At 38.0% G+C, this 21394-nt stretch overlaps 1 protein-coding gene across 16 annotated transcripts in view; it reads right to left on the bottom strand.

The window, feature by feature from the left end:
- The window catches only part of GPATCH2 (G-patch domain containing 2), a 195005-nt gene that overhangs the window by 37996 nt on the left and 135615 nt on the right, over positions 1-21394 (bottom strand). For 3 of the 16 annotated variants that reach the window (XR_015143619.1, XR_015143616.1, XR_015143620.1), the window contains exons 7-9: positions 21050-21089; positions 15304-15364; positions 12458-12528 (exon numbers count right to left, since the gene is read on the bottom strand). The exons of 2 other annotated variants lie outside the window; for them this stretch is intronic. Coding sequence is in view for 4 of the 14 variants with exons in the window: in XM_086345287.1 (XP_086201413.1) it covers positions 12458-12528; positions 21050-21089 (111 nt within the window). In the remaining 10 variants the exon portion in view is untranslated. The remainder of the gene's footprint in view (positions 1-12457; positions 12529-15303; positions 15365-21049; positions 21090-21394) is intronic. 11 more of the 16 variants (XR_015143614.1, XM_086345287.1, XM_086345290.1 and 8 more) reach the window with 4 other exon arrangements.

The raw sequence follows: 21394 nt of genomic DNA, 5'->3' as shown, positions 1-21394 counted from the left end.
CAAGAGGCTCTTTAGTTCTTCACTTTCTGCCATAAGGGTGGTATCTCTGGAAATCTGAGGTTACTGATATTTCTCCTGGCAATTTTGATTCTAGCTTGTGCTTCATCCAGCCTGGCATTTCACATGATGTATTCTGCATATAAGTTAAATAAGTAAGGTGACAATATACAACCTTGACATATTCCTTTCCCAATTTGGAACCAGTCTGTTGTTCCATGTCCAGTTCTAACTGTTGCTTCTTGATCTGCACAGATTTCTCAGGAGGCAGGTCAGGTGGTCTGGTATTCCCATCTCTTGAAGAATTCTCCAGTTTGCTGTGATCTACACAGTCAAAGGCTTTGGCATAGTCAATGAAGCAGAAGTAGATGTTTTTCTGGAACTCTCTTGCTTTTTCTAGGATCCAATGGATGTAGGCAATTTGATCTCTCATTCCTCTGCCTTTTCTAAATACAGCTTGAACACCTGGAAGCTTACAGTTCACATACTGTTGAAGCCTGGCTTGGAGAATTTTGAGCATTACTTTGTTAGCATGTGAGATGAGTGCAACTGTGCAGTAGTTTGAACATTCTTTGGCACTGCCTTTCTTTGGGATTGGAATGACTTTTCCAGTCCTGTGGCCACTGCTGAGTTTTCCAAATTTGCTGGCATATTGAGTGCAGCACTTTCACAGCATCATCTTTCAGGATTTGAAATAGCTCCACTGGAATTCCACCACCTCCCCTAGCTTTGTTCATAGTGGTGGTTCTTAAGGCCCACTTGACTTCGCATTCCAGGATGTCTGGCCTTAAGTGAGTGATCACACCATTGTGTTTATCTGGGTCATTAAGATCTTTTTGGTACAGTTCTTCTGTGTATTCTTGCCACCTCTTCTTAATATCTTCAGCTTCTGTTAGGTCCATACCATTTTTGTCATTTATTGTGCCCATCTTTGCCATTTATTGTGCCCATCTTTGCATGAAATATTCCACTGGTATCTCTAATTTTCTTGAAGAGATCCCTAGTTTTTCCCATTCTATTGTTTTCCTCTGTTTCTTTGCACTGATTTAACACTAAGCAGATGACAAATATAATACTACTAAGAACTAAGTAAAAGTGAATTAACAAACAGAAGTTTCTAAAAGATATTTAAAAATATAAGTCCAATTTAATAATATCAGCAATAAAAATATTTTTACTTGATTTCAAATTATGTATCAGACCACTAGATAAGTTAGCTTTTGTGCATCACAACAATAAATGTAAATGGCAAAAATCATGTAAGTAGGGGAGCAGGACAAATTTTTGAAAAAGGTTACCAGATCTAAAACCTTAACTTGACCTACTATCAGTCTTTGTGAATGGCTTCTTAGAATGATGGGCTTCCCTGGTGGCTCAGCTGGTAAAGAATCCACCTGTAATATGGGAAACCTGGGTTCAATCCCTAGGTTGGGAATATCCCCTGGAGAAGGGAAAGGCTACCCACTTCAGTGTTCTGGCCTGGAGAATTGCATGGACTGTATAGTCCATGTGGTCACAAAGAATCAGACATGACTGAGCAACCTTCACTTTCTTAGAAAGATAACGACTAATCACTAACATAAAAATGGGTTAATGGGTTTAAAAAAGCACGATCTTTTCATGAATGGCACTTTAGTTAGTGTCAGGCATTGCTCTATGTATCTTTTACTGACTTTCAATTGGGAAGTCTATATTGAACTTTCTCATACTAATCAAAGGTTATGAGAATGAGAAACAATGTGGAATTATTTAATTGTAAATTCAAATGAGGTAAAAAGAGAGAAAAAGATCTAATTTTGAGAAGCATAAATTTGAATACTGAAATTTTAAAAAAAGGGGGGGTTGAATATCAAGTCTGGAATTTAAGAGAAAGATACAGGTGAAAGAATAACTTTAGATGCTACTAGCACTTTTCACTTTCATGCATTGGAGAAGGCAATGGCGACCCACTCCAGTGTTCTTGCCTGGAGAATCTCAGGGACAGAGGAGCCTGGTGGGCTGCCGTCTATGGGGTCGCACAGAGTTGGACATGACTGAAGCGACTTAGCAGCAGCAGCAGGAGTTTTATAAAACACTTAGGTGTGTGCATGCTCAATCGCTAAGTTGTGTACAACTCTTTGTGACCCCATGAATTTTAGCCTGCCAGGCTCCTCTGGCCATGGGCTGTCCCAGGCAAGAAAATTGGAGTGGGTTGCCATTTTCTTCTCCAGAGGATCTTCTTGACCCAGGAATCGAATCTGTGTCTCCGGCTGCTTCTTTATCACTGAGCTACCTACGAAGCCCATAAAATACTTAGGCGCATTGTTTAAATGTTTAGCTGAGTGTGTGTGTGTTTATGTGTGTGTGTGTGTTCCACTTTGGCTAATAAGCAGCTGCATGCAATGATAACTCAAAAACCATGGCTGTTATTTATTAAATATTGACAGTGATAGTTAATACATGATGGTTTTTAAAAGCAACAGTTGTATATGCTTTCATGCACTTATATGATGAAAGTGCTCTCTGTTTCTCTGAGTTTGTTTTCAAAGGCTTGCTGCTGCTGCTGCTAAGTCGCTTCAGTCGTGTCCGACTCTGTGCGACCCCATAGACGGCAGCCCACCAGGCTCCCCCGTCTCTGGGATTCTCCAAGCAAGAACACTGGAGTGGGTTGCCATTTCCTTCTCCAATGCATGAAAGTGAAAAGTCAAAGTGAAGTCGCTCAGTCGTGCCCGACTCTTTGTGATCCCATGGACTACAGCCTACCAGGCTCCTCCGCCCATGGGACTTTTCAGGCAAGAGAACTGGAGTGGGTTGCCATTGCCTTCTCTGTTCAAAGGCTTAAAGTTATGAAAAAACAACAGAAAGGCATGAAGAAACTCTAGACATGTATTCAATACTGTTGTTGTTTAGTCACCAAGTCATGTCTGACTCTTTTGCAACCCCATGGATTGTAGCCTGCCAGGCTCCTCTGTCCTAGGCAAGAACACTACAGTGCATTGCTATTGCTTTCTCCAGGGCATCTTCCAGACCCAGGGATTGAGCCGGCGTCTCCTGCATTGGCAGGTGGATTCTTTACCACTGAGCCACCAGGGAAGCCCCACATTCAATAGGAGAGATAATACACAGTAAGACTAATATGAAATGTCACAGTAAGAAAATGAACAGAGAACACTGAAGAAATGGAAGGATGATTGGAAAATAAAACCCCACAGATTAATCAAACAGAAACATTAGATGGGAATAACCAATGAAATCTAAACAAAAGAGGAATGTAAGACAGGAAAGATGTAACTTTAAGCAGTGCAATGCAAAATATGGGGAGAACACATTTACTGAACACATGAGGATACTGTCATGATGAAAAAAGTTCACACCACTCAATATCTGACACACCTATACTATAATAAGGGCTCCCCACAGAGAATAAAAATGAAGCAACAAACTAAAAGACGTCTAAGATCAATACCACTGGAATCAACTAGATCAAATTATACCTCTGTCAATAATCATTGTTTGTTTAAATTATGTAGCTCCTTTGTGGCTCAGTCGGTAAAGAATCTACCTGCAGTATGGGAGACCTGGGCTTGATCCCTGGGTCAGGAAGACCCCCTGAAAAAGGGAATGGCTACCCACTCCAGTTTTCTTGCCTGGAGAATCCCATGGACAGAAGAGCCTGGCATGCTACAGTCCAGGGAGTCACAAAGAGTCACAAAGGTTTTAAATTATATAAACCTATCTTTTTCCCTTTTTACATTTTAACCTTTTTTTTAATCTTTGTGAATCAGTCAAAACTTTGAATATAGGACCTATGAAGTATCACATCATAAAAGAATGGCAATGTTAATTATGTTTACAATAAGTATAAGAACAAATAAAATGCATTAACATTTCATGAGTAACTCTCTGGATATGATGGAATGGCATGTGATGACAGGCACTGTTGCTGGTGAACGAAGCTGGTGAGTGGACGTTTGCAAATGAGAAACAAGTAGGAAATTCAAAGGAGCATTGCCCTCTGGGGAGGCGGAGGTACAGGAAACCTTGGAAAACAAAGTCCATCACTGATGAGAACTTCCTGAGATAATGGACTGAAACTAAGTGGGTTAGATGTTTAAAGGAGACTTTCAGGTTGTTCCCTCCTTGGTACTGTCGGACATAAAACAGTCTAAGCAGCTGGAAAAGAGACAATTCCCCAGCACCCATAATTGATTTAAAGAGCCGAGATGAACATTAAAGTGGATCTGGCAACAAAAGGAGAAATGCCATAAACTGCAAACCTAGAAAACTGCCAAACTGCATTATAGTTAGTGGCATTGGTGTGGCATTGGTAAATATGTCGGCAAAACCCTTCTATGGAGCTCTTGACCATTCCCCTGGGAGCTGAGGGTGAGATGGCTTATATTCCAGAGGTTAAAGCCACAACCACACAGCCCTTTGTACACTCAGAGCTTCAGTGAGGAATGCCCACCTCAAGCGCATCCTGTAGTCCTGCATGTCAAAATCTCAGCTTTGAGTCATTAACAGCAGACCTCTTGCGCTTTTATCTTTTCTTATGTGCCTGGTATGTTTCGGAAGTAAATGGTCCTAAGATTTATTGATTCAATGCATTACAGTTCTCTTCTCTAACCTTTATATGTTTCCATAAGTTGAAAAAGAGGAGTGCAGTCACTCAACCAAAAGGGGTAAGAAAAGTCAAGACCATATTAAAAATACCAAGGAAAAAAATGGCATCAAGGGAGGAACAGAAAAATTCACACAGATAAAGAAGACAAAAAATTTTCATCTTGCAATTAATAAATGTGTAAAAAAATTTTAACTTGAGTCTTTCCTTGTGTTTGTTTCAGCTTTACAGGTTGCCTCATGCCTAATACCACTGATAACCTCAGAAAGACAAGTTCTATCAAACAAGACTGAGAGCACGTGGAGAAGGCATGTTCAAAGAACCGAGGTGAGCTCTTGGAAATGCGATTAGAGAACTTTTTTAAATCCATAAAAGATTTGAGATATACCATTAATAAAACTGCCCAGCAATCTTTGAAGGCAAAAGTATAAAAAAGTTTAAAAAAAAAATGGAGGGTCATTTAAGGGTGCTCCAACAGCCAAATAAAAGGAGAAGAGAGAAAATGGCAACCACTGGAAGCTGAAGGCACTGGAGCAACGTCTTCACAACTCGGAGGCAAAAAGGTTTCCAAAGCAGAATTCAACTCCTGATGAAATGAATTAACGCGAGACTAGAATAAAGATGACATTTTCAGAGATGCAGAGTCTCACAAATATAACCACACCTGTTCTCTTTTTCAGAAAGCTCAGGGAAAAAAAATGGCATGGGATTCAGGGAAAAGGAAATTCCAGATAGGAGAGAGATGAGGAAATCCCTAGGGGTGATAAGTCAAGAGGGATCCTAGGACATCAGATGTACAGCAGGTCCAGACAGTGAGCAGTTCACAATGAATCTGACAATGGACAGCTCCAAAAAAAGGGTGCCATCAAGAAAGAGATTTGAGGGGAGTTACACTCCTGTGTAGAGGTGGTTGATAAACTGCGGTTGGCACAAACTTAGAAAACAAAGCCAATGAAAAACAAGATAATTATGTCCACAACAGGAAAGTTATACATCTATAAATAATATCTACATATATAATCATACTAATGCAAACAATGAATATTAACTTGGTCTGGATATTATGATATAATCATTAAGGAAAAAGAAGGAAAGAAATGCAAATACGGTGTGTATGTGTGTGTGTAGGGCAGAACAGGAAGTCAATAGGTAATTCTAAACTAAAACCTTCAAAAAACAGTAATATAAGCATGTAATTAATTTAGGTCAATACTGGAAGAGCTAACAGTTAAAAGCAGGTTCTTTTGGAGTAAGAAGTTAGAGAATGTGGAAAAACAGAACTGGGGCCTACTGTACTCTGTTACGTCTTACGGAATGACTTAATGTTCTAAATTATGCATAAGAAAAATAGGATAAAATAAAATTGAACAAGTGCTTAGGAAGCACACAGATGGAAACAGACTTATAATACCAGTTAACATTAAGAACTCATATTTTAAATGTTTTATGGGCATACATTCATAGATTCCTTATAACAGTGTTATTGCTGCTGCTGCTGCTAACTCACTTTAGTCATGTCCGACTCTGTGCGACCCCATAGACGGCGGCCCACTAGGCTCCCCCGTCCCTGGGATTCTCCAGGCAAGAACACTAGAGTGGGTTGCTGTTTCCTTCTCCAATGCATGAAAGTGAAAAGTGAAAGTGAAGTCGCTCAGTCGTGTCCGACCCTCAGCGACCCCATAGACTGCAGCCTACCAGGCTCCTCCGTCCATGGGATTTTCCAGGCAAGAGTACTGGAGTGGGGTGCCATTGCCTTCTCCAACAGTGTTATTAGGTAAACACAACTAATTAGTTTATTTCACAGATAAATAAACTGAGGGACACAGAGGTTGAGTATTATCTCAGGGTCACCCAGCTGGTGAGTGGTGAAGTCAGGATCAGAAGTCAGAATTGCAGAGGCTCCACAGAGACCCCAAGACAAGGATTCAGTCTATTTCCATAGAATCAATTTCAAATTCATTCAGCAGGTATTTTATGCAGCAATATTTATCGTCGACGTGATGGGCATTGTTTCTGATACTGGGGGTACACCAGTGAGTAAACCAAAGATTCTGCCCTCATGAAGCTTTAAGGTAACAGAGACAATGAGGGGTAGTAGAGGCGAGAAGGACGGCAGGAAGCAGAGCTGGTAGAGACTGAACACAGACTTAAAGGAAGTGGGGAGCAAGCCACACGAAGGGTGTTCCAGGCGGGGGGAAGAGAAGTGCAAGGGCCCTGAGACGCAAGTGGGGTTGGCATGTTGGAGAACAGGAAAGAAGCTGCTGCACCTGGAGCAGGCAAGTAACGTGGTTCAAGTGGGAGGAGATGAGGTGAAGGAGGAAAGAAAGGAGGGCAGGCGCAGATCACATATGCCCTTACTGGCCAAGGCCAAGGCTTTGGCTTTTACTTGGAATGGAACAGAAAGCCGTTAAGATTTTACTAAGTATGCTGCCACTGCTGAGTTGCTTCAGTCGTGTACGACTCTGTGCGACCCCACAGACGGCAGCCCATCAGGCTCCGCTGTCCGAAGGATTCTCTAAGCAAGAATACTGGAGTGGGGTGCCATTTCCTTCTCCATTTACTAAGTATATATATCTGTTATATTTCTATGAGGTGTAGTTGGCATAAGCAAGACACACCGATTTTTTTTGGTCATGCTGTGAGGCCTGCAGGATCTTAGTTCCCTGGCCAGGGACTGAAGCTGTGACCCCTGCAGTGAAAGCTTGGAGTCCTAGCCTCTGGACGACTAGGGAAGTCCTGCACTACTTTTAAAGTGTGTAATTTCCTAAGTTTTGACATATGTATATACAAGAGAAACCTTCACCATAATCAAGATAATGCAGATACCCATCACTCCAACAGTTTCTTAATACCCCTTTGTAATCCATTCCTCCAGTACCTCCCTGGCCCTCACCTCATGCCTGTGCAACGACTGATCCACTTTTAGTCTCCATAAATTAGCTTGCTCTATGGTATGAGGTATAGACTAGAGTTCATCATTTTTTTCTTTTGCAAATGGATACTCAGTTTTTCCAGTAACATCTGTGGAAAATAGTTTTTTTTTCCCCACTAAAGTAACTTCGTACTTTGTCAAGAACCAATCATATATTACTGTATGTAATATACGTGGGTATATTTCTTTGATCTATTTTTCTATCTTTGCACCAATACCACATTTTCTTGATTCCTACAGCTTTGTAATTAAGTCCTGACATCAGGTAGTGTTATTTGGCTATTTAAAAAGTTTGGCTATTTAAGTCCTTTGCATTTTCATATAAATTTTAGCAGTTGCTTCTCAATTTCTACAAAATAGCCTCATGGTATTTTTGTTTGGGCTATACTGAATCTGTAGATAAATTTTTGGAGAACTGACATCTTAAGAATATTGAGTCTTTTGACTCATGAACAAGGTATATCTCTCCAGTTACAAAGACCTTTTAAAATTTCTCTCAGCAACATTTTCATACACCAAAAAATATGGTAAAATGCTTAGGGATAAATCTGATAAAATATGTGTAACACCTATACAACGAAAACTCAAAAATACTGCTGAGGAAAACTGAAATAGACTTAAATATTTGGTTCTTAATTATGTGTTGTATTTCTTGTTTTATATTGTTATTTTCTTCCTATACCTCCTTTAGTTAATATTGATAACACTAATCAAAAATTTTTTGACTTGTCCTAACATTTCCGATTTCTCTTGGAGTCTGTAGTCCAATATATTGTTGTTGTTGTTATTTCTGAAAGGTTGTTTTCTCCTCAAAGGTCTTATTAACGGATTCTGTGAGGCAATGCTATAGGCAAAGGGCAGTCTTCTGTGTCAGTCCAAAGCAGTTCAGGAATTGGAGGTGAATGAACCTGACTTACGAGTGCAGAGGTCCAAGCACCAGAAAACCACAGTCACCACAGTCTTCCCCACAAAATAATTCCTCTGTCAGAAGAACATTCCCCTTCCTCATTCTCAGAGAAAATGAGAACTGTAATCCTCTAGCCCTGCGGTTTACAGGGGGCTGAGTGAAGACACGATAATTTGTCATCTGGTCCCATCAAGCTTTCCCAGCTCCTCACAAAAACAGCACTGTGAGCTGCCCTGACTTTGTCCCTGAAAACACCTGGACCAGAGACCTGAGTCTTTCTGTAAGGGGCGGATGTCATATGTCCCTTGGCCATGGCCCATGATATGAAAGAATTCCAAAGGTTCTGCTCACATCTTCTTCTTCCCTCACTCAGGCTGAACTGCCTCTTGCCTCAGGTCAGAGCACACAAGCACATTTTGTGTATCCTCATCTCACGAACACAAGTTCAAAATAGCATCCCCCTCCTGGCTTCCCGGTGGCTCTAGCAGCAAAGAACCTGCCTGCCTGTGCAGCAGACATAAGAGATGCGGGTTTGATCCCTGGTCGGAAAGATCCCCTGAGGAGGAAATGGCAACCCACTCCAATATTCTTGCCTGGAGAATCCCATGGACAGAGGAGCCTGGGCGGGGTACAGTCCATGGGGTCGCAAAGAGACATGACTGAAGCAATTTAGCACGCATCCATGGTTACTTTAATACTGGAAACGTCTTGTAGATTTCTGCTTATTTTCTCTTTCTAAATACCTGCTGGGTTGATCTTAGAAGACAGAAGCAGGTATCTTATAGTTTAGAATCAGTAATCTTATAATTGAGAATCTTGAACTTGCAACAGGAACTGGGACCAAACTTCTAATATAAAACTTTCAAGTAGTCAAGTTTCCTCTAACTACCATCTTAACGCACCCACAAGTTAAGGTATTATCATTATGATTTTTTTGAAATGAGTTATTTTAAACTGTATTTTTAATTTCAAACTTTAAAAAATTATTTTTCTAAATGATTTTCCTTAATCATATTCAAGTTAAAGAATATGTTCTTTATGATACATATTCATTAAAATTTGTTGATAGTACCTTTGGCCTGTTAAGTGGTAAATTTTTGAAAATATCACATGTGTCTTTGAGAAGAATGTATGTGGGTGAAAGAGCTTATATAATAACATTAAGTTTGTTAATCATTTGTTATGCAAATTTTCTGATGGCTTAAGCTATCAGTAATATGAATGTTCTATTGAAGTGGGAGCGCCAAGATGGTGGGTTAGTGAGTTTCTCCATTCATTGATATTAAGATTTACTTTATATACTTTAATGTACAAAAGAATAAAACCATTATTTTATTAATAAAATAAATGTTAATATTATAATATAAATTAATACAATTAATATATTAATATATATATTCATTATACATTAATATAATATAATGTATATTAAGAAAATATCAATTTTGGTAAGTTGAACCTTTTATCATTAAATAACGATTTTCTTAAGCTTGTTAAGGCTTTTGTTCTCAAGTCGGTTTGTTCGGTATGAGAGCTCTCTTTTACAGTATATCTGATACATGCTCTTCCATCTTTTAGTTTTCCAACTTTCTTTTGGCGTTATTTCAGGTATGTCTCTTGTAAAGAACATATAGTTGCACTTTAAAAGAAAAACCAAATCTGCTTAGCTTTGTTTTTAACAGACAAATTTAATCCATAAATATTTATTATAGTTACTAATACATGGATTTGACTCAGTTTTCAATTTTTTTTTTCCCCCTCTGGGTCCCATTTTCTCTATGCTTCTTTTTCCTTCTTGACTTTTTAAATGGATTTTTTAAGGGGAGTAATATTTTATTCCATTCAACCCCACCTCTGCCAACCGGCTTGGAATTTACATACTCTGTTTTTTTTGATTTGGTGGTTATTTATGATATTTTGCCATGAATACTTAATATAATCTTATCAAGTCATCTCTTAACTGACCAATGAAGTAAACATTCCCAAACAATTCAAGGACTTTAAGTTAGACTTTATCATCATCAGCATTATTTTCCATTATCTTAGATTGTTTTTTGAAAAGCTTTACAAATTACACATTATAATTATCAATTTATATAAACAATAGTTGTTTAAATTTACTGAAATCTTTAACCATTTATTGGCTTAGTATTCATTTTTTCATCTTGGACTTTCTGGGGAGATCATTCCCTTGAAATACATCTTTTAAAAAGTCTTCTAGCAAGTGTCGGGAGGAAACTTGCTTTGTTTTTGAAAATTTTAAACTGTTTTTACTTCATCTTCGTATGTGAAAGATGTTTTTTTCTAGGTACACAGTTCTATGCTGACAATGTATTTTCACCCAGTACTCTGCAGACTTGTCCACTGTCTCTGGTATCATTGTTGATACCCAGAAATCTGATGAGGTACATTCCTTTGTAGTAATTCATCTCTTATCTCTGGATTCTTTTAAGATCTCTTTGTTTTAGGAGTACTACAGCATGCTACTAGGTGTGGGTTTCCTTTTGTTTATTCTAATTGGTATTCATTGTGCTTTCTGTATAGATTTATAACTTTTAGCTGTTTTGGGAATTCTTAGCCAACATCTCTTCAACATCATGTTTTTTTTCAGCCTTTCTATACTCGCCATCGAAACCTCTGATCAAATATATCTTAGACCTTTTCTGTGTCTCTTAACCATTCTTTCATTTTTCCATCACCTTATTCAATATTTTTATGCTACATTCTAGCCTACTTCTTCAGTTCTATCTCCATTTCACAATCATACTTCTCATTTCTAATAATTATATGCTTTTGATTCAATTCTGCTTGAACAATTCTAACAGTGATCTGTTGCTTGCTTATTTTATTTCTATAAACATGTCATCCATAGTTATTTATAATCTGTCTAAAATTTCTTTAACCCATACTTTATAATTTTAGGATCTGACCTTCTTAGGGGTAACTATATTAGTTTTATGTTGACTATCACTGACCTGTCAGTCAACTTATTATGCGTGATAGTTTTTGACTGTCTAAATAGGATTTATGTTAGCTTCTGCAGATACCTAGTGGGTTCTCCGTCAGGGTTAGTTTGTACAACATGGTACTTGGAAGTTACATAGCTTGCTTGGGAGTGTTAAAAACAGTGGCAAGCACCCTAACAATGAGACAGAGAGAGGGCTGCCAAGGTCAGTGATCTTGTTAAAAGTTGGGTTGGTGTAAATCTCAGGGCAGTCGTTCTGATCAATATTCTGATAGCTATTTTCACCAAAGTAAAAATGAAGTCTTTAGAAACACCACATGCAAAATTTGGAAATGCGCTGTCTGAAACAATAAACTGGGGGCACTTCTTTCTAATATGAAAAAAAAAAAATAGCATTGACTAAGCAATATAACCCTAAGCACTTTTAAAAAAGAGTGTATTTTCTATATACTTATTTATATACATTATTAGAATAAATATACATGTTGCTGTCTCACAAAACCATTTAAGTTTTGGGGAAAAGATTAATTCTATTTTTTATAGTTAAAAATAATTATTCCTAATCCTTATCTAAAATTCATAAGCTATGGATTATGAACAGAGATTTTCTTCTAAAAATGCATTCTTTATTTTTCATCACCTTTAAAAAATACAAATAAAATGATGTATTTCTATTCATTACTAGTAATCTTGAAGTAGATTCTGATAAATGACACATAAAATAATGCTGACACTTTAGAGCCAAAGGCACCCTAACTATAACTCATCATATTCATAGTGGATTCCCTGGTGGCTCAGTGGATAAAGAATTTGCCTGCAATGCAGGAGACCAGGGTTTGATCCCTGGGTTGGGAAGATCCACTGGAGAAGGAAATGCAAGCCACTCCAGTATTCTTGCCTGGGAAATCCCATGGACAGAGGAGCCTGGTGGGCTACAGTTCATGAGGTTGCAAGAGTACGAGACTACTTAGTGACTAAACCACCATTCATACTGGCATGGGAAAAAAAATTACACGATTCAATGATCAGGAGAAAAGGTGATTTTAAATTGCTTACCTGCTGGCTGTTTTCACAGAACAGTTTTTCTTGTGTCCTCTTTCAGCTCGGTTATCTCTCAGGAGCTGATGCTATCCAAAGTGTTTAAAACAAAGTTGTAGAAACAAAAATATTTTCATTACATTATTTCGTAAGTAGAAAAGTATGCTTCTCATTCAAAGGGGCTGTATTTATTCACTTGCATTACTTTTTTCTTTTTTTTTTACCGGTTTTTCTTAAAATGAAGATGACTAATTTTGCTAGAGATGCTACTGACATGCTTCTGAAAATGTCACTAGGAGATGCCAATGCTTCCTTGACAGCTGAACAGTGCTCCGAGTCACTTAATACACAGCCTAGAGCTGGAGGTCTAGAACTCAGTTCTAATTCTGGCTCTCTGGGTAGTCCTGGTGAAAGTCACGTAACCTCTCTTCTCCAATGCTCTACCACTGCATTCAGCTGTGAGTTTTTCGGGGCTTTGTCACCTCCGATGACATAAAATATCTAATCTTACTTCTCCGTATTTAGTGGCCTAACATGGTAAAGAAACACTTAAAAACATTCCTTTTCAAAGAAATTACTGGCTTGGAAATATATAATTAGAAAAAATATATATCTGACTGCCTCCTCAAAATGCCTCACCACCCAACTCCCCTTCACACTTGCTTTACTCTAACTAATTGGAAAGAAAGAAAAGCAAGTAGTCAATACTTTTTGCTGTGTGTATACTCAGACTGTAGCTTATCTCGGTTATACAGAAATGTGATTATATGCAAGACTGGGCTAATGAGAAGTTGTGCAGCATATTAGAAATTAACCCTAATAAAAATAGAAATCTTAGAGCAGTAATAGTGCAGGATAGATCTGGGTTCGAATCCCAGCTGTACCAGTAACAAGTCGCTGGGTTTTAAAAACAGGTCTACCAATTTATAAGCTGTGTAATTATCTCTAAGTCCCAGTTTCCACCTGGAAAATGGAGATAACAATACTATCCACCTGTAGGGCTGCCATGAGTGTCAAATAAGATAAACCATGTAGAACAGTTAGCACTAAGACCAGGACATAAAAAGTGCTGAGCAAATGGTTCAAATGCTACAATTATAATTAATGAACCTGACTGTCAGTGGCTATTGTCTGACCAGTATCAATAACTTTTAATAATATAACTGCTTTGAACTATCTAATGACAACATTTAGAGTCAATTACTAGCCACATTTGGCCATCTTTGAGAAGGAATAGAACTTAATTAGATCACAAAGAATGTTGTTGGATCATTATTTCAGGAATGTCTTAACTCAATAAGTCTACCTTAAACTTCTCCTAAATATCTGCTTCTTTCCATCCCTACGAACCACGTTCCAATAGTGGTCTCTCCAGTGGCCTCCCTGCCTCCAGCCTTGCTCCCATCTAAGTCCACTCTCTACACTGAAGCCAGTCATTCTAAAACTAGATGTTATTACATTATACTCCTTAGATAACACCCCCCTCCCAAATCTTACACAAGGCTCTCGTGGCCCTACATAATTTGATTGTATTTCTAAACTTGCAGTTTATTATGCTTCTTCCTACCCCAACCTAACCTCCTTACTTCTAAATAATATATTCCAGCCATTCTGAACTTGTTAGTTTGGAATGTGTACCATATTCTTGCTCACCTTTGGCCCTTTGCTTCAGTTATTCAATCTGCCTGTGTCTCCAAAGCCCAGCACAGTGTCTGGGACATTTTTAGTGTTTAATAAATATTTGTTGAATGAATGAATGAATGAGATAAAGAAACAGGCAATGAAATCTAGTATCTGATATGTAGCTGAAACAGTATCTCATTATTACTACTTATAGAAAATAGCAACAGTTTATCTTAAGTCCATTAATCTGAAAGTGTTTCAATGTAGAAACACTTCGTACCATGAAAACTAAATTGCTTCTGAAAATAAAATAAAAAAATTAATTACTTTGGCATTTCTAATTCTAGTGCCTTTGTAAAAAAACATATTCAAACCAACATTTGTGACACAGATAGCTAGAGGTGACATGATAAAATCTCTACCACCGCTTTTAATTAATATAGTAGTTAACTAAGTTTTCTAATTTTTAGATAAAAGATAGATATGGGACCACTATTCCTGTTATTTGTGTTAAAACAGTTTAAACAAAGAACACAAAAAGTCCCAAACATACTTTTCTGAAATAAAGGAATTCAACAATTTAATTAAAGAAAAATGCAACTACAATGACCAAAATAAATGTTAGACTATGTATGGAACTCTGAGGTCAGAGATCCTTCTATTAGAGTCACATGAGAATTTCTTTCTCAAATGTATAGCTTTGATGGGCTTTGTAGGGACAAATATTGGAATCATTTAATATAATTCACCTATATTTAAAAAGTCATCACACAAAATGAAGCTCAGAGGAAAAAATACAGGCTCAGATCTCTGGGTCATGAATTTAACAAGTTAATACGGGAACCTAGATCTTGTAAGGGGGCAAAGATGAAAAAATTAATCCAGAGTTATTTGAACAGAAAACATGTTATTTGCCTTTGAAAGATTCCCCCAAGACACAAACATGTGTCTGCTCTGCCCCAAAGACCAAACAAACAAACAAAGGGTGGCAGAGGGCTGGGGAGGGGGAATCAGATCAGGAACTGATGCCAAGACACAAGAGGCCTGGAGCTCTGCTCTGACAAGCAAGAGTAGCTCATCAGGTTTGGGGAGAGTCTTCATTTCTCTTATTGCTAACGTTTCCTGTCTTCCTTGGACTCCTATCAGTGTCACAAGTGAGGTCAGTGTTCAGGGTTCTGACTCAACAATGTCAACTCCAGTTAATAACAGAACTTCTGAATATGGTGCGAAGTGCTTCTTACCTCCAGCTCTCAGATTGCTGGACTTAGGCCAAGCGGAGAGACAAGTCCCTTATTTAGTGACCTGCAGATGTATATTAAAAAATGACTCACGTAAGAATGACACAGACATTCATAAACACAAAAGCTAGTACAATGTGAGGTCTTACAAAAGGTACACAATTTAAAAAACTGCTGAACAAAAACAAGGAAGAGAAATGTGTCACGCATATCATGGCTGCTCCTGTGGCAGAAAGGGAGCTGAGGATTTCTGTGGCTATTCGTGATTATTTTAAAAAGATTATTAAAAGTTTCACATTCCTAACACAAGAGGAAGAAGGAAGCAAAGAGCAGAATTCCTGCTCCACAGCAATAATCTCCTGATATTCAGAAAGGATTCAAGCTCAAGACTGTTTCTGTTAGCAGCCACTTTTCAGGGACCTTCTCAAATGTCTACAAAAGAATTTCAAATCTCTCCATACTTGGCCTTTCACAAGGTCCTCACCTTAAGAGGAGAACTAAATAATCTCTAAACAATGACCTATGGCTCCTTAAGATACTAGTAAACTCATTCAAAATGTCATACTATTAGATATTCAAGGACGAAAATCCTCACCATTAAAACACACATACACACACACAAATGAGGCTGCTTAGAGCTGCTTCTGTCTCCTTACTTCCACTTCTAAACCAACTTTCACATGTCGCTTCTGTGGTCTCTATGACGCCCTCCCAGTGGTTTCCTTCAACATTTATCAATACACTATAATTACTGCTTTCCTACCCACATTTTAACCACCTTAGAGGAAAAGTTATGTTTTTTTTTTCTTTTTAAACAAATATCTCTTTTTGTAAAAATAAAGAGTACTTGATAGGTAACGACTGATGGACAATAGTGATTTACTAAATGTGTAAAAAAGAAATGTTAGGTGAGCATGGTGTAAATGAAATGGGACTTCTTATTAGAGAACAAAAAGGAATCATAAGATGGGGGGAAAAGCAGTGAGGGGTGGGATTTCAAAAGTGAGGTTAACACTATCATTTCTTTATGTTGGTAAGTTGATATGGGGAAAAAAAGGGGTGATCATGCATGCTGATAGTCATTCATTCAACAATATATTGAAGGATTTTATTTCTTCACGGTCTTGCATTTTATCACTTGGACCTAAGATTTAGCCAATAGTTCACTGGGATTCCCTGGTGGCTTAGATGGTAAAGAATCTGCTGCAATGTGGGAGACTTGGGTTTGAACCCTTGGTTGGAAAGATTCTCTGGAGAAGGAAATGGCAACCCACTCCAGTATTCTTGCCTGGAGAATCCACATGGACGGAGCTGGGCTACAGTCCATGGGGTTGCAAAGAGTTGGACACGACTGAGCAACGAACACTTTCACTGGGCTAGTTATAAGCTGAAATAAGACATTTTAAATCCCTCAAAATATGAGTAGTTTGTATGTGCTTCTATATACACACATACATGTGCCAACTGTTTCTCATTATTCACTGATTCTGTATTCACAAATTCACCCATTTGCTAAAATGTACTTGTAATGCTCAAATCAGTACTTCTGGTGCTTCTGGAGTCATTGGCAGACATGCACAGAGTGGGGGAAATCTGAATTCCCGTTACTGCATGTTCTCAGCTGAGGTCCGACAAGACGATATCTATCTTCTTGCTTCGGCTCTCTTACTGTAAACAAGTGTCTTTTGCCTGGTCCGTTCAATGCTACATTATTTATTTATTTATTTATTTTTAAAGCATTTCTGTCTACTTGTGATGTTCACCTTCATTGTTTCAAATAGCCTTCTAGTACAGGGCTGACCTGCAGTCTGGTCTTCCCCAGTGCAAGAGAACGGTGATGGACCTTATAGAGAAAATATGTTCATTAGACAAGCTCCCTTCAGGCATAAGTTACAGCGCTGCTGGCCAGGAGTTCAATGCTAACAAATCAATAACATGTATTAAATATGGTGTCTTTAAACAGAAATACACATCAAACAAGGATATGTATTGATCAGTTAATGAAAATGTGGCCAGAGGTTCTCAGGAACCTAACCCTGTATTTTTCCTGGAAGCAGTTTTTTCAATATTTGCTACTTTAGGGTTCTTACCAACCTCATAGACTACAGCTACCACAACAAGCAAGAATCAACTGTATTCCTTAACTAATAACCTATCTAGACAGGATTAAAATCTGAAATGGTATATCAAAGCTTAAGCCAAAGGCTAATCCAAAAATCTGTTTCAAATATTTAAAAATTTTTAAAATGATGCATCAACTTTCTTGTCTATATCATATTAGCTATTTGTTAACTGCAGAAAAAAGTTTTTACTGCAGTTAGATTATAATCTAAAGCTCAGATTTATAACATCACTTTAGTATTTCTCAAATTCTAGACCAAAACCATCCCAAGAAACAGAAATAGAAACCAAAGTGGTTGTCTGAGGAGGCCTTACAAATAGTTGATAAAAGAATAGAAGTGGAGGGCAAAGAAGAAAGGGAAAGATATACTCAAATGAATGCAGGGTTCCAGAGAATACCAAGGACAGTTAAGAAAGCCTTCTTAAGTGAACAATGCAAAGAAAGAGAGGAAAACAGATTGGGAAATACGAGAGATCTCTTCAAGAAAACTGGAGATACCAAGGGAACATTTCATGCAAAGATGGGCTCGATAAAGGACAGAAATGGCAAAGACCTAACAGAAGCAGAAGATATTAAGAACAGGTGGCAAGAATACACAGAAGTACACAAAAAAGGTCTTAATGTCCTGAATAACCACGATGGCATGGTCACTCACCAAGATCCAGATATCCTGGAGTGTGAAATCAAGTGGGCCTCATTACTATGAACAAAGCTACTGGAGGTGATAGAATTCCAATCAAGTTATTTAAAAATCCTCAAAGATGATGCTGTGAAAGTGCTGCACCCAATATTACCAGCACATTTGGAAAACTCAGCAATGGCCATAGGACTGGAAAAGGTCAGTTTTCACTCCAGTCCCAAAGAATGTTCAAACCACCACACAACTGTGCTCATTTCGTATGTTAGCAAGGTAATGCTCAAAATCCTTCAAACTAGGCTTCAACAGTACATGAACCAAGAACTTGCAGATGTACAAACTGGATTTAGAAAAGGCAGAGGAATCAGAGATCAAATTGCCAACATCCACTGAATCATAGAAAAAGCAAAAGAACTCTAGAAAAACATCTACTTCTACTTCATTGACTACACTAAAGCCTTGGACTCTGTGGATCACAACAAACTATGGAAAATTCTTCAAGAGATGGGAATACCAGACCACCTTACCTCCCTCATGAGAAACCTGTATGCAGGTCAAGAAGCAACAGTTAGAACCAGACATGGAACAATGGACTGGTTCAAAATTGAGAAAGGAGCATATTAATACTGTATATTTTCACCCTGCTTGTTTAATTTATATGCAGAGTACATCATGTGAAATGTTGGGCTGGATAAATCACAAGCCAGAATCAAGATTGCCAGGAGAAATACCTACAACCTAAGATATGAAGATGATACTACTCTAATGGCAGAAGGCGAAGAGGGACTGAAGAGCCTCTTAATGAAGGTAAAAGAGGAGAGTGACAAAGCTGGCTTAAAACAACATTCAAAAAACAAAGATCATGGCCTCTGGTCCCATCACTTCATGACAAATAGATGGGGAAAAAGTGGATAGTGACAGATTTTATTTTCTTGGGCTCCAAAATCACTGCAGATGGTGACTGCAACCATGAAATGCTCCTTGAAAAAAAGCCATGATAAACGTACATGAAAGCAGAGACATCACTTCACTGATAAAGGTCTGTATAGTCAAAGTTATGGGTTTTCCCTTAGTCAAGTATGGACATAAGAGTTGGACCGTAAAGAAGGCTGAATGCCAAAGAACTGACTCTTTCTTTCACTTTCAATTGTGGTGCTAGAGAAGACTCTTGAGAGTCCCTTGGACTCAAGAAGATCAAACCAGTGAATCCTGAAAGAAATCAACCTGAATACTAATTGGAAGTACTGGTGCTGAAGCTCCAGCATTTTGGCCACCTGATGCAAAGAGCTGACTCACTGGAAAAGACCCTGATGCTGGGAAAGACAGATGGCATGAGTAGAAGTGGGCAACAGAGGATGAAATGGTTGGATGGCATCACTGACTCAATGGACCCTGAGTTTGAATAAACTCCTAGAGATACTGAAGGACAGGGAAACTTGACTTAGTGACTAGAGAACAACAGAGAATATAAAATTATTTATTTAAAAAATCTTATTTGGGGATAAACTATATCCTGAGGTGACTTACTACTGGAAGCAGAATCTTATATAAACACAGAGGGTATGAACCATTTGGGAATGCTGAATAGTTGACATAATTATGTAATAATTACATTCTGAATAGACATACCCCAGAAGCAACTTAGTCAAGTTAACTTGCAAAACTTTAGAAACATATACTGGTTGTTGTCATTTAGTCACTAAGTCGCATCTGACTCTTTGCAACCTGATGGACTATAGCCCACCAGGCCCCTCGGTCCACAGGACTTCCCAGGCAAGAATATTGGAGTGGGTGCCAGTTTCTTCTCCAAGGGATCTTTTTGACCCAGGGATCGAACCCACGTCTCCTTCACTGGCAGGCAGATTCGTTATCACTGAGCCACCAGGAAAGTCCAGAAATAGTAGTACATATTCTATTATTAATGTGAGAAATAAATTTAAAAGTACACATCACTCTCAAGGAAAAGAGCCAAGTTTATTAAAAAAATCATTAAATCTGCACTGACATATTTTTCTTTGATTAGGTACATGTGTATTAAGAAGTACATTATAATTTATAATGAAGTATGTGGCACTTTCCTTTTATACGAAAAAAGAAATATGGCATATGCAACCAACTCTAGAACCTGTTGACCAACCTAAGAAATAAGATATCACCAATACATATAGTAATGTTACGAGTTACCACCACCAAGTGCAATCTCCTCTTCTATCTACCTACTTACATATCCCTCAGAAGAAATGATCCCTGAGAATCTGAGGCTTTTCTATGCATATATTATTGACTCACTCAAAAAATAACTCTTATAATCCACAATGAAAAAAGAAAAAAGGCTTAGCAAGAACGCAAAGCCTAAAACATATATGCTTTAAAACCTATCAATATTTTAAGCCCTAAATTAGCTTACCACACTGCAGAGAGAGTACCAGCACATTCAACAGACAAAGAAAACAGACAACTTATTTTATATGTAGAGTTAATCAGAATGAAAGTTAAGTTCTTGCTAAGTCATCTAATCATTGTGCTGCCATGAAACTAGCAAGAAATTAAAAAAAAAGAAAAATCTCACCTAGAATACAGCATAAAGTGTAAGAAACTCTTATCATCTTATAAACTTCAAAAAATAAAAATATTCTCTTGCTGGCTAATCTAGTTTAATAATAAAACAATTGTTTAAAGCATAGGTACTATTTTCGTGCCTTTGTGAAAAACATATGGAAATGAGGAAGTCCTATAAACTCTAAACTGAACTTTAGATCCTTTCCACGGAGGTGACATGTGTGCTGAGGAAGGGAGAAGCGAGGTAAACAACTCTGATGCTTACTGACGGTCACTCCCTTGGTCAGTGCATTAGCACCGGCCCAGTGAACTCCTTTTTAAATAAGCTAGGATATTATCTTTTCTCATAAAGTTGATCTACTATCTTAAAGGGAAATAGTTAAATATTCGAAAGACTGAGTAACTTCCTTTTGGGTTAGAATGTTCCTTACCTGGCCATGCTCTGTCCTAGCCCCAGGGCTAAACCAATGGCTGCAGAGGAAAGAGAAAAGCAGTTAGCGGGAAACTCACTAAAAGCATGTGCTCTCGCGTGATCAGTCTGCATGTGCTGTAAGAAACATATTTGCCACCTAGCAACAGAGCCTTACATACGCTGCATCTGAATGGATAGTTCATGTAATTCTAGGTTTACACCAATTTTGATAGAAATGTAAGAGTGCTCATAACCCAGTAATTTTCAATTAAATAAGCAAACTCAGTTAGAATTACATTTCCATTTAATTATGTTAACATAAACTGCTGGGACTGTATTCATTTTATGAATCAATTCTGGTGAG

Source organism: Bos grunniens, chromosome 16, assembly GCF_055505025.1.
Source record: "Bos grunniens cultivar Pamir isolate PY7600 chromosome 16, Bosgru_T2T1.0, whole genome shotgun sequence".
Classification (NCBI taxonomy): domain Eukaryota; kingdom Metazoa; phylum Chordata; class Mammalia; order Artiodactyla; family Bovidae; genus Bos; species Bos grunniens.
The sequence above is the reverse complement of the archived record's forward strand: the minus strand, read 5'-3'. Positions and strand labels throughout refer to the sequence as shown.